The sequence below is a fragment of the Diabrotica virgifera genome, chromosome 2 (assembly GCF_917563875.1).
Source record: "Diabrotica virgifera virgifera chromosome 2, PGI_DIABVI_V3a".
Taxonomy (NCBI): domain Eukaryota; kingdom Metazoa; phylum Arthropoda; class Insecta; order Coleoptera; family Chrysomelidae; genus Diabrotica; species Diabrotica virgifera.
The window spans coordinates 216913342-216930644 of record NC_065444.1 but is presented as its reverse complement, the minus strand read 5'-3'; the positions used below and the strand labels follow the sequence as shown (position 1 = coordinate 216930644).

General features: G+C 34.5%; 1 protein-coding gene across 2 annotated transcripts in view; it reads right to left on the bottom strand.

The window, feature by feature from the left end:
- The window catches only part of LOC114333973 (uncharacterized), a 152222-nt gene that overhangs the window by 6486 nt on the left and 128433 nt on the right, over positions 1 to 17303 (bottom strand). For both annotated transcript variants that reach the window (XM_028283976.2, XM_050643114.1), the window contains exons 3-5: positions 13901 to 13996; positions 7936 to 8189; positions 2583 to 2737 (exon numbers count right to left, since the gene is read on the bottom strand). In XM_028283976.2, the coding sequence (XP_028139777.1) occupies positions 2583 to 2737; positions 7936 to 8189; positions 13901 to 13996 (505 nt within the window). The remainder of the gene's footprint in view (positions 1 to 2582; positions 2738 to 7935; positions 8190 to 13900; positions 13997 to 17303) is intronic.

Here is a 17303-nt window from a genome sequence, read left to right as displayed (position 1 = left end):
ACGCTCCTTCTTCAAGAGGGATTAAACAGTTTGTCGCTAATATTGATGGAAGGTGATATGCTCGAAAACATAGATTTTCAAGATGTGATTAATGATTTTGCTTAACTCAAATCTAGAAGGGTGTGTTTTCAATCAGCATAGATATACCTCGTCCAATTTACTTACCGTTGCACGTCATCCGCGCCATAGCCTGTGACACGATACCAACACGAAATATTTAGGCGGTGGGTGTGTTCTTTTTTAGAATCAAAATGATTCTAAAGGGGAACATACCTACCGCCTAGATATTTCGTGTTGGTATCGTGTCACAGGCTATGGCGCGGATGACGTGCAACGGTAAGTAAATTGGACGAGGTATAGGTACTTATAAGGACTAATCGTGGATGCTAATTATTTTGGGGTATTACATTATGTTAATTATCTATTGATAATACAGAATATCTAATGTTACTGTAAAGGAATAAAAATAAACTTTGCATATCTATGTTCTTTTCCTATACCTATATAAAAAGTGCTTTATTTGTAGACCAGGGGCCTCATTTTCCTAATGTGTCCAAGGCCTCTAATAGATGAAAGACGGCCCTGTTTGAATTACCTAGGATCGGTATTACAAGAGTAAAGGAGAAATAGATGGAGGTGCATGCAGTAGAATTAGAGCTGGATGGATGAAGTGGAAGAAAGCGAGTGGTGTATTGTGTGACAGAAAAATTACAATGAACCTGAAGGTAACATTATATAAAACCGGCTATGATGTACGGAACTGAATGTTGGGCAGTTAAAAAACCACTAATGCATGTAGCGGAAATGAGAATACTTATATTGACGAGTGGTGACAAAAAGGATATATTTATAAATGAGTATATTAGGGGAAGTCTAGAGGTAGAACTGTGCTGTTAGTCTAATAAGTCTAGTTTAAGAAATAGATGCCAGAGTTGGGCAAATATGCAAAGACGGGGCTGGATGACAGTTATGTCCGATGTAGCTCGGGGAAGCATGTATGTTTTAGGGTTGAGAATAAACTTATGTTTGTGTGAAGTAACCAGGGTATTATTTATAACGCCTCTTTGATAACACGACAAATACTAAAATGAGAAGAGCATAGGTTAAGATGGATTGTTCAACGTCGAGACCTTGATCACCCAATACGAAGAATTGCTAAACTTCGGGTTCCTGGAAAAATTAGGAGAGGACGACCAAAGAATACCTGAGGAGAGACGCTTAGGCAGTACATGTCGGTACAGGGGATTGATATTAATATGATCTAAGATAGAAACTTATGGAGAAATTAATGATAAAAGCAAATATGATGATGAATAATTATCCATGTTGTGAGACATAGGTAATAAAACAAAAGGACATGTCACAAATCAAGGCAGCAGAAATGAAATTTCTAAGAAGCGTCAAAGAAACACTGAAATCAGGAAATAACTCAGCATATTCTAAGAAAAAATCGATCACTACCTTACCAACTGGTACTACCATGTAAATAGAATGAGTGAAGACCTCATCCAAAAGTATTAAGAAAATACAACCCACCAGGAAGGTGCTGAATAGGACGCCTCCAGAAAAGATGGGCGGTTAAGCCGAAACAGGTCATAAGGCCTAATCCGTGACGAAGACGCAGGCGATGCCTTCATTATAAAAATTATAAGATTAATAGGTAAACTCGATTAGTAAGATAAAGTTGTTCTAAAGCTATTTCCTTGTGGCATTTTTATAATTAAGTATTTTCTATGGGAAATAAGCCACAATTTTACTAAAAACTGAATTTATTAACATTTCGAAGCCCAAATCGAAAAATAATAGTATTTTGTATTTTGACAACGAAACCCGATTTGGGCTTCGAAACGTTAATAAATTCATTTTTTAGTAAAATTGTGGCTTATTTCCCATAGAAAATACTTAATAGTAAAATAAACATGCAACAATGAAGATATTAAAATAAAAAACATAGATATCAATCCATGTGCACCTTTGCACATAGGAATATTTCGTCTTCTTGTAGTACCTATCCGTTTCGGATGTTGGCGACCATCATGACGACCTGTACTTTGCACATTGCTGCTCTAAAAAGATGTGATTGTGGTTGTTATGTTGAATACTGTTGAACCACGTACGTAGATTCTTCAACCAGGAAATCCTTCGCCTTCCTGGTACCTTTTTCCTTCCACTTTTCCTTGTAAGATTAGTTGCAGCAGTCCATATCTTTCGCTGTTCCTCATGATGTGACCGAGGTATTCGATTTTGGCTGCTTTTATTGTGGTTAACAGCTCTTTTTCTTTTTGCATTCTCAGCAAAACACCCTCATTAGTAACGTGGTCGGTATAAGATACCTTCAGGATTCGACGATAAAGCCACATTTCAAAATCCTCAATTTTCTTGCGGTACAGGAAAGATATAACATCGTAGTAACCTGACTTTTATGGGTAGGTATTGATAAATCATGACATTTGAATAACTTAACCATTTTTTGAAATGCAGATCTTGCTTTCTCTCTCCTACATATGAATACTAATAACTCCCAATTCTAAATCCAAATTTGGGAATACAATTAAACGACAAATGTTAAAAGTCATACTTACGGGATAAGCTTCCAAAGTCATTGTGTTCAAAATTGGGCACAAATATGCTAGCATTAAATTCACTGGTAGTAAAAAATTGGCAACCATCATAGGGCAAACTCATCATCATATTATTTGGTATCGAATTGCTCCATAAGTTAGGAGTTGATCCATACCTGTAAGTTTAAACAACATTACATTATAATAATTATGTACTAGCTATTTATCAAATACACTATTTACAAACAATGTTAATTATATTTTTTTATTAACGAGATATAATCATGTTTATTGTCTTTCAGTTGGGTATTAGAACACCTCTGATATCTGATATTTCTTCATTTAAAAGTTTTAATAAAAGATACTCAAAGCTTCACGTTGTGGTAGGGGAGCACAAGCGGGGATTGTGCGCGTTGCTCGAGCGAGTCAGAAAACCACATGGATAGAAACCTTTTACCCTGTTAATGTGCCCCTACCATATTATTTGGGTTTTTAGTACAGGGGGTGCTTTGGTGGCAGTCCGTAAAAAAGTCTACCCTTAGAAAAACTCGAAAACGTCAGATTGAGGGCCGGTTGTTCGAACGCTAATCAACAATGATCACTATCAAATATTTAATTACTGTCACCAAAACTGTCAATGTCAACTTTTATTGGGTTGCTGAAAACATAATTGATTAAAATTATGAGATTAGTTACTACATTAACATAACAATTATTAACATAATTGATTAAGTAATTTCATATTATGTTTTCAGCAACCCAAACAAAGTTGACATTGACAGTTGGGGACAGTAATTAAATATTTGATAATGATCATTGTTGATTAGCTTTCGAACAACCGGCCCTAAGACAAGGTAAGTTAAGTACATGAAGAACAGTGTATATTTCAAAAATCTGACGATCTTGAGTAAGGAAATGGGCGAGTCACAAAGTTTTACAAAAAAATATTTCGCGAAATGAACATTAGATCGAAAAACTGAAAAATACGTGTTCATTATATTTCAAAAATCTATCCAATGATACCAAACACGACCTCAACGGAGGGGGTGGGGGTAACTTTCAAATTTTAAATAGGATCCCCACGATATTTCGCAAAATGAAATGAACATCAGATCGAAAACCTGAAAAATACGTGTTCAATATTTTTGAAAAATCTATCGAATGACTTAAATAGTTACTTAAAAATCTTAAATAGGAACCCCCATTTTTTTGCAGATTTGGATTCCTTATGTAAAAATAAGTAACCTTTATTGGATACACTTTTTCGAATTATGGATAGATGGCGCTATAATCAGAAAAACGATTTTTGGAAATGGAAAATTGAATTAAAAATGGAAAATCTGGTCCTAATCTTCGCAACCCAATAGGTCTCCATGACGCTTTAATCACTGCAAATTTAGCAGCCAAGCCTCTCCTACTTTTGACAGTATCTTCAGAAGAGATCATACGGTATAAGTGCATAAATTGTTTAGTTAGACGACGACAGAATGAAATAAGATGTGAAATGTCTGCTTCAAATTTCCTCCAGTTTACAGGAAATAAATAACCAAGAGATGAATAACTGGATGGACCTTTGCCTGTCTGGCCATGTCCTTACATTCAGACATCTTTTGTGCCCTTCTCCTCTATTGTCTAACATTCATAGTTTTTAGGTAGTCTTCCACGTCATCCAACCATCTGGTTGGCCGAAGGGCAAAATCCTAGAACACGAGGCAGGATTGACGTTAATTCTGTTTACGCACTGAAACAATTGCTAGATGAGAAAAAATAAAAAACAAGGATACATATAAAATATTATTAAGATACTTGTGGACCTAAAAAGGTAGGTACTTTACTCTTAAGAGGAAACAGTAGCGATCAACAGGTAGCGAAAACGCGTTCTAAGATTGCGGCTGTAATTTTGAATATTTTTTCGAGTTATTTTATTACACGTATTCGTAATATAATAAAGAATGGCGGTACAGAGCCCAATTTGAAAGATATATTAATATGTGGAAATTACTCTGTAATTAAATACAATATTAAAAAAACGAGCCTGTACCGCCATTAAGAAGAACAAAAAAATACACTTTCTTCAAATAAACTTTTTTATCCGATTCCTAGATTTTGTGTCATTTTGGAACTACTAAATTTTTTTATTTCATTAGTAGTTCCAAAATGACACAAAATCTAGGCATCGGATAAAAAAGTTTATTTGAAGAAAGTGTATTTTTTTGTTCTTCTTAATGGTGGTACAGGCTCGTTTTTTTAATATTGTATTTAATTACAGAGTAATTTCCACATATTAATATATTTTTCAAATTGGGCTCTGTACCGCCATTCTTTATTATTATATTACGAATACGTGTGCCAAATATCTCGAAAAAATATTCAAAATTACAGCCGCAATCTTGGAACGCGTTTTGGCTACCTGTTGATCGCTACTGTATCACCTTAAGCGAAATTCATATTTTTTCACATACCTCGTAGTATATGATTGATACAATTTGATATCTGATAATTGCTTCTTAGGTTTTAGACCAGTGGTTCTCAACCTTTTTGAGTATTGTACCACAAAAATTCTGTTAATTATTTTTGGTACCACCTAGTGGTTGGGGAGCAAAGTATGCTAAATGTGCAGTCTCTCGAGCGCTTTGGGGACCTATTGGGTTGTGATTATTAGTTCCTAAAACCAAAAAAAATAAGTAAAATTTTCCATTTTAGTGGGGACTTCCCATTTTTTAATTTAATTTTCCATTTCCAACAATCGGTTTTTCCGATTATAGCGCCATCTATCCATGATTCGAAAAAATGTTTCGAATAAAAGTTGCTTATTTTTATGCAAAGAATCCAAATCTGCAATAAAAAATGGGGGCTCCCATTTAAGATTTTAAAGTAACCCACCACCCTACCTCTGTGGGGGCCGTGTTTGGTACCATTAGATAGATTTTTCAAAAATATTGAATAAGTGTATTTTGCAGTTTTTCGATCTGATATTTATTTTGCGAAATATCGCGGGATTTGTTTGTATTTAAAAATTTAAATTTACCCCCCACCCCTCTCCGTGGGAGCAGGTCATGTTTGGTATCTTTCGATAGATTTTTGAAAAATATTGAACATGTAGTTTTTAGTTTTTCGATCTGACGTTCATTTCGCGTTTTTGTGAAACTATTCGACTTGCCCATTTCCGTACAATCGTCAAATTTTTGAAATATACACTCTTTTGCATGTACTTAACTTACCTTATCTTAATCTGACAATTTCGAGTATTTTTAAGGATAGATTTTTTTTCTAGTCCCCCTGAACGAACTCTCCTGTGTTAAGAGCCAATATAAATATGGTAGAGGTACATCTGCAGGGTACCACGTTTTTCCCCATATGATAATCTGATGCGCTCGACTAACTGCAAAAATCCCCGCTTGGGCTCCTCTACCATAACTGAATTACGTATCAAGATAGGTAACCTAATTAGCTACAAATATGCTGGATTTTGGCTGTTTTTGCGTTTTGTGTACCACCTCAATAATGATTGTATTATGTACCACCAGTGGTACATGTAGCACAGATTGAGAACCCCTGTTTTAGACCATGCTGAACTTTTTATAAATAATAGGTAACTATGTATTTTTCGAAAAATGAATAATAAAATAGATTCCCATATGGTTCCAACTTACGGAGACATAATACAGAACGCGAATATACAGTAGGTATGCGGCAAAATAAACAGTACTGAAATGAATATTGAAATGTGTATGATTGTTTTTCTATTCTCATGCTATAATATATCAATTATGATTTCACTACCTGTATCATAATGAACTTCATTAGGATACAGATTTTCATTACGATACAGATTTTTAAAAAATAGAATCGCAATATGGCATTCGCGATGAAGGTGGCACACGCGAAGTGACCAATGGCGAGTCAAATATAATAGTAAACAAACTGTCCAACTGACAAACTACTTAATTTGTTTGCGTTACAAAATTAATAAATTTGGTCAACAACAATGTAACAATGGTAACAAAAATGGACACAAGTCCGGTTTTATTTTTTTTGTGGTAAATCAAGGGGTGCTTATTATAAGACAACTTTTTCTGAAAAAATTTCGCCCCGGAACCCCCCTTTTCACCCCTTTAAAGGGGGTAATTTGTGGTTTTTGCGGAACGTAGCCTTTCCTGTACCTTTTACAAAAAATTTCTTTTATAGAAATATGAAGAGAACTATATTTTCTACGATTTATTTTCCGACAGCATCTGTCTATCATCCACCGTTTAGCGGGGATGGCGCCCCAAAGTTGACAAGTTTTTAAAAAAGATGTGTTTTAAAAAAAATATATTTTTCCGTAACTGTAACGGAAATTAAGAAGAAATCCTGCCGCAATTATTCACAAATAATTGATTGATTTTTTTGTATAGGTTTCACTTAAGGGTAATTGCCCTTTTTTTTAATTACAGGGTGTTACATTTTAAAAAAACCCCTTTTTATACCATCTGAACCCTTTATTCTAGAGTAAAAAGAATTTCAGAGATTACCCATGTATGGTGCTATTTACAAATTTGTTTAATGCACCCCATTTTCCCCGGAACCACCCCAAAAGAAAGAAGAATTAATAAATAAAGTGATTTTCTTGGAATCCTTCACACACAATGCCCTTTATTAATATGCTTCATATATCATTTTGTGCACGTTATTATTACCCATGTATGGACACCAAAAGCGATTTCCTAGTACAACCCCTGTAGCCAAAAAAAAATATAAAATGGGGGGTTGAATTTTTGTTTTGTTTTGTGCTTTTTGATCCATATGGGCATATGTTTCATCAATAGTGCTTTTCAAAAATATATATGGTTATTGCAACATCCCTGCGGAAACCACCCCTATCCTTGAAAATATACTGCAGAAACTACCCCTATCCTTTGGCGAGGATGTTTTTACGATTTTCTCATTACCTATGCATTCTTTTTAAACAAAACTTATACAAGGTTAAAGACCACTATTTACTCTAAAAATTAAGTCCTATTCATTTTTTTCGTATAAGCAACCGTTACGGCACAGTGGTGCCGTAAACCTCATATATGCTTTGGCGGGCTCCAGTTTTTGTTTTTTTTTTCGTCATCTGTTCGTTTTATTGATAAAGTACTTATGTAAAATAAAACAACACAGTGTAACCTACAAATTATGACCTATGCATATTTTACAATCTTTGCGCTGAAAACCATTCTGGAACATTATCAGGACATTCACATACGCTATAACGACGTTCTGAAACCACTCAGTACGTTTCGGTGCCTGGCACATACAAATTTGAGGCATACGAATTTCACTACTGTTTATTTTGCCGCATACCGTATCTTCTATTCGAATATTTACATAGTTAGAAATATCTATCTACCTTGGTATTGTGTTGAGATGTTCCGTAGATAGCTCATATGCGTTATTCTGGTAAAACTGGCTATTTAAAGGTGACAAATTTTCACCTGGTAGAGATATGGCCACCATATTTAAGTCTCTGATTCTCTTATGTAGTAATTCCTCTTCTTTCCACATTGCATGCAAAGAATGGATAAGAATGATTTCTATCACATTTATTAGTATTCTAATAAGCCAACATGTTAATTCTGTTACCCCATACAGGCTTTCGATTCTCTGAAAAAAAAAAACACTTTTTATTAGGTAAAAGGTAGCATTAAAGAGTTAAAATGACGTTTAAAAATGATCTAACGTTCACAAAACGCCTTTTATAATTTTAGACATATGTTTGATCCGTACCACAAGCTAGTTAAATCATGCTGCAGATTATCTTAGAAAGACTCAAGCCGTACCTGCTCCCTGAAATACCAGAAGAACAGGCAGGATTTATGCCACGAAGGGGCACCAGAGAGCATATTATGAACCTAAGACAAAATCATCGAAAAATCAACGGAATTCAATATGTGTGCTTCATTGATTACAGTAAACCATTCTACTCTGTAAGATGGGACAAAGTGTGGAAATACCTGGAGGAAATGGATGCTCCAAAACTCCTAGTGGCATTCCTAGGAAACATCTACGTAGAAAACTCATTAAAGTGACGGCACATGGAGAACTGTCTGAGTCATTCTGTTTTGGCAAGGGTGTAAGGCAAGGCTGCGTGATAAGCCCCATTCATTTTAACATATTATATAGAGAAGCCAATATGCGCGAAGAAATCTCAGAATGGGAAGGAGGCATATCCATTGGCTGCCACAGAATCAACAACTTATGCAACGCAACGCTTTTCGCCGACTCTTTGTAAGAGTTGACGGAGCTGTTAGAACGAATAGAAGGAGTAAATTTAGAAGTCTTTAAATACATTGAAAACAAATATTATGATCATAAATGGAAGAAATAACAACCAGCCGGATATTGTCAGAATCATGACATCGAAGTGCTAAATCGGTAATTTGTGTATCTGGGAACCCTCATAAGCAATTCCGGAGGATGCACCATAAGGTCAGCCATATCCAAGGGAGCAATGACAAATCTCACCAAAGCATGGAAAAGCCTGAACATCACCTTGAACACAAAATAAGGTTTGTAAAGACAACGGTCTTCTCCATTTTCTATATGGATCTAAATGCTGGTTTTTAAAGGAAGTTGATAAACGCACTATAGACACATTTTAATGAAATGCTTTGCTGGCGAAGAATGTGGCGAATACCTATTTTGGGCCGCAAGAAAAACGAACGAGTCTATTCTTAGACAGCTGCACTTTACAACTAAGCTTAGAAACACTGTGACTAAAAAAATCACGGCATACTTTGGCCATGTGGTGCCACAATTTTAGAACTAGAATAAAAAAACTATGGTAAGTCTTTGGTACACAAATTTTTTGCAAACGCTGATTTCCTTTTATATTCTGTATCAGTTTCTCTCATGAGGAACCAACAGTAATCTCCCATCATTGCTGAATCCCATCTTCCCTGGTAGCGTTGCTCCATTGTGAGAAGATCCTGGTGGAACCTTTCTCCTTGCTCGTCGCTGACCGCACCCAAATTTTCCGGGAAAAAAATGTAAATGGGAGTGCAAAAAGTGTATTTTCAGAGACATACGACAGCCCATTTTGCAGTAGTTTTTAAGTAGTTCTTCTACAACATTTTGGTAATCTTCTACTTTTTTGTTTCCCAAAAACTCGAAAACAATTCTTTTGAAAGATCTCCACGCAGCTAACTCAATATCACTTAATTTTTCATCAAACTGTTGATCTCCTAGTAGTTTTCTTATTTGTGGTCCAACAAATACCCCTTCTTTCAGATTCGCGTCACTAAATTTAGAAAAAAATTGTTTAAGGTGTTTAAACGCATGTCCTTCTTTATCTAATGCTTTAACGAAATTTTTAATCAATCCCAGTTTAATATGTAACGGAGGTAACAGAACGTTTTGGGAATCAACGAGATGTATATTCTTAATGTTAGCTTGACCTGGAATATATTGATCTCTTGGATACCATTCTGTAACTTGGTAATGGCTCTGTGTTGCTCTATTGTCCCAAAGACAAAGAAAACAGCAAAATTTTGTAAATCCTCCCTGAAGACCTAGTAATAATCCGATGACTTTTAGGTCACCACATATTTGCCACTTGTATGTAGCATAGCTTATTGCATTTAGGATAAGCGACATACTCTCGTGTGTTTCTTTCATGTCAACTGCATGTGTAAGAGGAATAGATGGTCTTCTGTTGCCATTATGGAGCAGAACTGCTTTTAGACTTGATTTAGAAGAATCTATAAACAAACGCCATTCTTCTGGGTTATGTGCAAATCATAATTTTTCCATAACCACATTTGGATTAACACAAACACACATTTTATCCTGCATAGTGAAAAACGAGGATAGCTCCTGGTTACGGTTCCTAAATGTTGTAACTTTGGTTCCACTGGCTAGTAAATTCCATTGTTTCAATCTAGAACCTAAGAGTTCAGCATGTTCTTTGGACAAGTGAAGATCTCGAACTAAATCATTTAATTCAGCTTGTTGGATGAAATGAGGTTCTTTTTCGTCGCTTTCGGGTAAATAGGAATCGCCCCTTTCTGATGCATCATCGGGTTCACTTCTATCGTCATAGATTTCTAAATCTTCCTCCCAATTTGCCGGGGATTCTGGAACTGGTAAATTTTCGCTATGCACAACCGGTTTTATTGCTGACGGAATATCCGGATATTCAATTTTATATTTGCTCTTCCTTGAAAATCCAGACACTTTTGTCATGCAGAAGTAAGAGTCGTTGAAATGACTTGTTGGTTCCCGCCAAATCATCGGAACTGCAAACGGCATAGAAAAGCGTTTGCCATTTAACCAATTACTTAGATTTGCAGCACAGGTTTGGCAACATATGTGAGGAGCCCAGTCCCGATCTTGATCGCCAATAACACATCCAAAATACTTATGGTAAGCTACTTTTGTCTTCTTATTAATTATCCTTTTCTGCGATTTAGGAGTAAACTGACCACATATGTAACAAAAACTATCCGCGGGGTTAACACAACCACGTTTCTGGACTTTGGACATTTTTCACTTTGGATACTTTCACTTTTCGATATAACACCACTATGCGCACTAAACCAATACTGAGGGGGTGATTTACCAACGAGCTGCTTTTATAGCCATTCCATACTTTTAGCATTTTCTGGAAAACCCAAAGGTCAACAAACCACGGCGAAATTCTCGTACATGGGGGCTCATATAAAAATAGATGCGGCTCAGAGGAATAAAGACATTTGGAAATAGGTTTAAATGGGTAGGTTTGCCGATTAAGGATTGCCTTTGGTTTATTTTTTATTTAATGTGTTATTCGTAGACATTACATATCCGAGTGTTGCCAAATTATGCACAGTTTTTAGAAAAAACGTGAATTTGATAATGACTGTTTTAAAAAAAAATTATCCAAATACTGATCTTTTTTTAATCATAACTCAAAAATTTTACGTGTTAGGAAGTTTTTACCATCATATTCGTGTTCAGAGAGCAAAAATTAACCAAAAACAGCATGTGGCATTCCAGTCGCATTTTGAGTGTAAACTAGTGTAATTATTACATGTACTTGCGCTGGTCAATTTTTTGTGTGACACAGTAACAGGAAAATACAGCGTGTTTTATATGTTCGTTCATGGGTATTCTTTCATTTTTCCTACTGTAGGTAAATAATTTTAATTAATCAATTAATCGAATAGAAGAAGAATAAAAATAGACTGAACAATGTAGTAATATAGGGATTAAAAATCGATACAAATAAACAGCACGACCTATAGGTACTATCTTTAATTGAAATTAACTACAATTTCAGTAAAAAATACGTTTATGTTGACGTTTTGATTTCTACTTTGGAAATCATTCTTCAAAATTCTAATAGTCCAGGGCGCATCTGTTTTGAGATGGACGTTGAGAGGTGACTCAAATTTTTTTGCAGAAATTGCTTGAAAATAACTCAAATAATAATATTTGAGTTATCCTCCCTCTCAAAAAGGTCCGGAACATTGTTTAAATAATCAAAATGTCAAAAAATGAAGGAAAAATTCGATTTTTTTCTTCGTTTTTTGATTATAACTTTAAAAGTATTCATTTCTGAGAAAAATTGTATTGACATAAAAGTTGCGTAATTAAATTTCTTATAATATAAAATTTGTTAAAAATTTAAAAAATAGTCACCCTTGTTGCAAAATAGCAATAATTGAGAAAAAATCATACAAAAACAAGTATCCGAATTTTACGTTTTTCAACCATTTATGCTCCATTTTGGACCTTCATATTTCACCCAGAAAAACTTTATGATACAGTAAAATAATACTGTAAATTTCATTAAGATCGGTTCAATAGATTTTGCAAAATAAATTTTGCAATCCAGCTTTCGCAAAAAAAAATCATTTTTTCAAAATGTTACAGGACTGAAAATAAAGCAGATAGCAAGTTGAAATTGTTTTTGCACATAGAAGTGTACTGTACCTTTCATTTGCAATTTGCAAAATTAAAATCGATTGACTACCACGGCGTCAGGAGTTTTTTTTAAATAAACATTAATTATTGGTGCTACGCGCAGGACAGCGGTGTTCGATTCACACAAGTTGATTTCCACCAAAATGTCTTCCAATCTTTATCTAATATATTATTTTCTTACTCTATATTTTATTGTATTTTAATATTTTAATTCCACAAAAATCAAACTAATTTTATTATTGTTTGTGAAATATTGTTTAAACAATTGCATATGTTTAAAAATAATAAACTTTTATTCTCTAAGTTAAAATATATGAACAAAGAAAGTTTTTGCTAAAAAAAGTGTTATTTCAAAGGATAGAGTATGTGCTTTTATTTTGCAATAAACAAATTTATTTATTTATATCGAAATGTAATAAAAATTAAAATGTATCAATTATTATCAAAGGTCATTGGAATGCCCAATCAGAGCAAACTATCCGATGTCATGCGCGTAGCACCAATAATTAATGTTAATTTAAAAAAATTTCTGATGCCGTGGTAGTTTATCAATTTTAATTCTGCGAATTGTAAATAAAAGGTACAGTACACGTCTATATGCAAAAAAATTTCAACTTGCTATCTGCTTTATTTTCAGTCCTGTAACATTTTGAAAAAATGATTTTTTTTGCGAAAGCTGGATTGCAAAATTTATTTTGCAAAATCTATTGAACCGATCTTAATGAAATTTACAGTATTATTTTACTGTATCATAAAGTTTTTCTGTGTGAAATATGAAGGTCATAAGTTTAGCATAAATGGTTGAAAAACGTAAAATGCGAATACTTGTTTTTGTATGGTTTTATCGCAATTATTGCTATTTTGCAACAAGGGTGACTATTTTTTAAATTTTTAACCAATTCTGTATTATATGAAAAATTACGCACCTTTTGTGTAAGTACAACTTTTCTCGAAAATGAATACTTTTAAAGTTATAATGAAAAAACGAAGAAAAAAATCGAATTTTTCCTTCATTTTTTGACATTTTGATTATTTAAACAATGTTCCGGACCCTTTTGAGAGGGAGGATAACTCAAATATTATTATTTGATTTATTTTCAAGCAATTTCTGCAAAAAAATTTGAGTCACCTCTCAACGTCCAAATGTACTAATATTTTTACAGATGCGTCCTGGTCTATAATTGATAAGTGGTTTCTAAAATGCCTTTAATAATATTATTTTAATACATTAGCTACTAAGTATATCAGAAAAGGACGAGAAATCCAGGAGAGATTCAAGAATAGTTCAGCCACTTGAGGAGATTTAAAGAGATAGTAGTTAATTATTAACGTTGGATAATTCGATACAGAACGTTACATTTTTTATATCGCTGCTTTGTATTTTGTCAGATTTGTTGGTACATACTTACCCAATATTGAATGCTCATATATATTACCAAACCGGCCTCCGGAAATGTGAGGAGGGTTACAGCTAACATCCAAATAAGCAAACAGATAGCGTTTTTCTGAAAATAAAATTTAGGTTTCAATTTGTTTTCACCAAAAGTACTTCCATAAGAAGTCGTTAAAAAGGCATTGCAACATGAAATGAAAAATTTGTATAAACATTTAAACAAAAAAAAAAAAGAATGTGTGTGTAATTTGTACGCACGTAAGAAGTTATACTTCTATTATATGATTTCAACGAAATAAATATACTTAAAAGTTTATTTGTATTTTATTTAATTAATAAACTAATTTTGATATTACCACTTTCAAAATTTTTTTATTAAAACAACACCAAAAATTAAACAAAAAAAGGATAACAATCGTCCGTGCCAGGATTTGAACCCGGGACCTTCGCGTTATGTAGTCGAATGCTCTACCAATAACCCATCAGGGTTTTGTTTTTATGGCTTCTGGGACGTAATTACAAACGACGGTGACAAATAGTTCATGTGAAGTATTAAATATAAAAATGTTTAAAATACTTATTATCTTACTCCCAAGGAAGACAAATCCAAAGACACAAAAATGATAATAAATATATTTACTAAAAACACTAATATATTATTTTCAAACCTTAGTTGCGCTGATACATACATAAATTGGATGATTTAGCAACTAACAACATACTGTCGGTGTGCGCATGCGCCAGAGAATGTAAAAATTCACCCTCGTGCCTAAAGAAGTATAACTTCATAAATGAAAGGCAGTTAATATTTCATTATGTTTCAGAGTCAACCACCAGTCTCTTACGTACGTTTCACCCTATTGGGATTTTGGTAAAACTTTGTTTCCTCAATATTTTCCTCAAATATTGAGGAAGAAAAAAAAGTCGTGTTTCAAGGGATGCTTAGCAAAAATCCAATGTTTAAAAATCTTTGAAGAAAATTCAAACAAACATAATTTTGAAAATCATAATCTAATAAAACAAATGAGTATTGGAGACAGTTCGGCAATTCATTCATGATATCCTGAATATCCGATTGGTGGATATTGTGCCACTCCTCTATCGCAGCCGTCTTGAGCTCTCCGCTCTTGCTCTTGCCCGTTTTTTGAGATTGTCCCAAATGTGTTCAATTGGGTTAAGATCGAGACTGCGTGCCGGCCATAGGACAACTTAAATCCCGACCTCATTATAGAACCCACACGTGAATCTTGCGGTATTGCAACGTGCATTGCCATACATTAATCTAAAATGTTTACTGCCTCTATCGAACACAACAAGATCAGCACGAGCTTCGTAAGCGATACCTCCCCAAATTATTATTGACCCTCCTAGGTAAGCCACTGTTTCGGTTATAGCCTCCTCCTCCTAAGTGCCATCTCTATTGAGGTTGGCAATCAATATGGCAAATTTCTCTCTGTTCTGGGATTGATATATTAAGTCATTCCCTGTTGTGTGGGTCCAATCTCTGATGTTTCGGAGCCAGGATTTTTTCTTTCTTCCTATACCCCTTTTACCTTCGATTTTGCCTTCTAATATTACCTGGAGCTGCTCAAATTCCCTATGGCGCAGTTTGTTTCCTAGATATGTCTTTCTAATTTTGATTGTATTGACCTGATGATATTGTAGTTCTGCTGGTCCAGCTTATTCTTAACATTGTTGACGTCATACTGTTTTAATGTCCAGGTCTTACAGCCATATAGTAATAGAGACCACACATAACACTTTAGTGTTCTCAATTTGATTGTGACTAATAGCTTGGGGTTACAGAGCATTTTACGCATGTTCATGAAGCCAGATCTTAATATTTCAATGCGTCTTCTAATTTCTTTTGAGTGGTCTAGCTGATTGTTTAGCTGTCTGCCCAGGTATATGAATCTTTGGGAACTCTGAAGAGTGATACCATTGATTTGTATGTTGGGTGTAATTTGTTCATGGGAGTTCTTGTGGAATACCATGATTTTGGTTTTGGAAAGATTAATATCCAAGCCCAGTCTGTGACTTTCTTCTAATAATATGTTCATAAATATTTTTAGTTGGTTCTATGTTTCCGCTAATACTCCGGTGTCATCGGCATATCTTACATTGTTAATGATAATTCCATTGACTCTGACACCTTCAGGGCGATCTTTAAGAGAAGCTCTGATGATATGTTCGGCATAGAGGTTAAATAGTAGAGGGGACAGAATGCACCCTTGACGCACTCCTCGTTCTATGTTTTCCGTTGTCTGTTCGAACACATCCTGTGTGGTTCCAGTATAGACCAGGGCGCATCTGTAAAAATATTAGTACATTTGGACGTTGAGAGGTGACTCAAATTTTTTTGCAGAAATTACTTGAAAATAAATCAAATAATAATATTTGAGTTATCCTCCCTCTCAAAAAGGTCCGGAACATTGTTTAAATAATCAAAATGTCAAAAAATTAAGGAAAAATTCGATTTTTTTCTTGGTTTTTTGATTATAACTTTAAAAGTATTCATTTTCGAGAAAAGTTGTACTGACATAAAAGTTGCGTAATTAAATTTCCTACAATATAGAATTTGTTAAAAATTTAAAAAATAGTCACCCTTGTTGCAAAATAGCAATAATTGTGAAAAAACATACAAAAACAAGTATTCGCATTATACGTTTTTCAACCATTTATGCTACACTTAGGACCTTGAAGTAACGTTTACACGTATCCAGTAACTGGCGCCAGTCTCACTGGAATGCGAGTGCTTGACTAAGACAGCGCTGGATAGGTTCGTTTACACGTATCCAGTAACTGGCGCCAATCTCACTGGCACTCTTATTAAAAATCCTAATACGGCCACTGAAACCACAGGTACGACAGCGCCAGCGACTGGAACGCTGTGTTTACACGTGTCTACAACCACTGGCACGGGGTTAGAGGGGACGCGGACGAGTGCCACTGGCACGAAAAATAGACCAGCCTTCTATTCGAGACAGCGCTGGACTGGAACAAAAAAGCGTTTACATGATGCCAGCACTGTCGTTCCAGCGTGACTGGCGCCAGTTACTGGATACATGTAAACGCGCCTTTATATTTCACCGTGAAAAACTATATGATACAGTAAAACAATACTGTATATTTTATTAAGATCAGTTCAATAGATTTTGCAAAATAAATTTTGCAATCCAGCTTTCGTAAAAAAAATCATTTTTTCAGAATGTTACAGGACTGAAAATAAAGCAGATAGCAAGTTGAAAATTTTTTTGCTTATAGAAGTGTACTGTACCTTTCATTTGCAATTTTGCAAAATTAAAATCGATTAACACCACGGCGTCAGGAATTTTTTTAAATAAACATTAATTATTGGTGCTACGCGCAGGACAGCGGATAGTTTGTTTTGATTGGGCATTCCAATGACCTTTGATAAT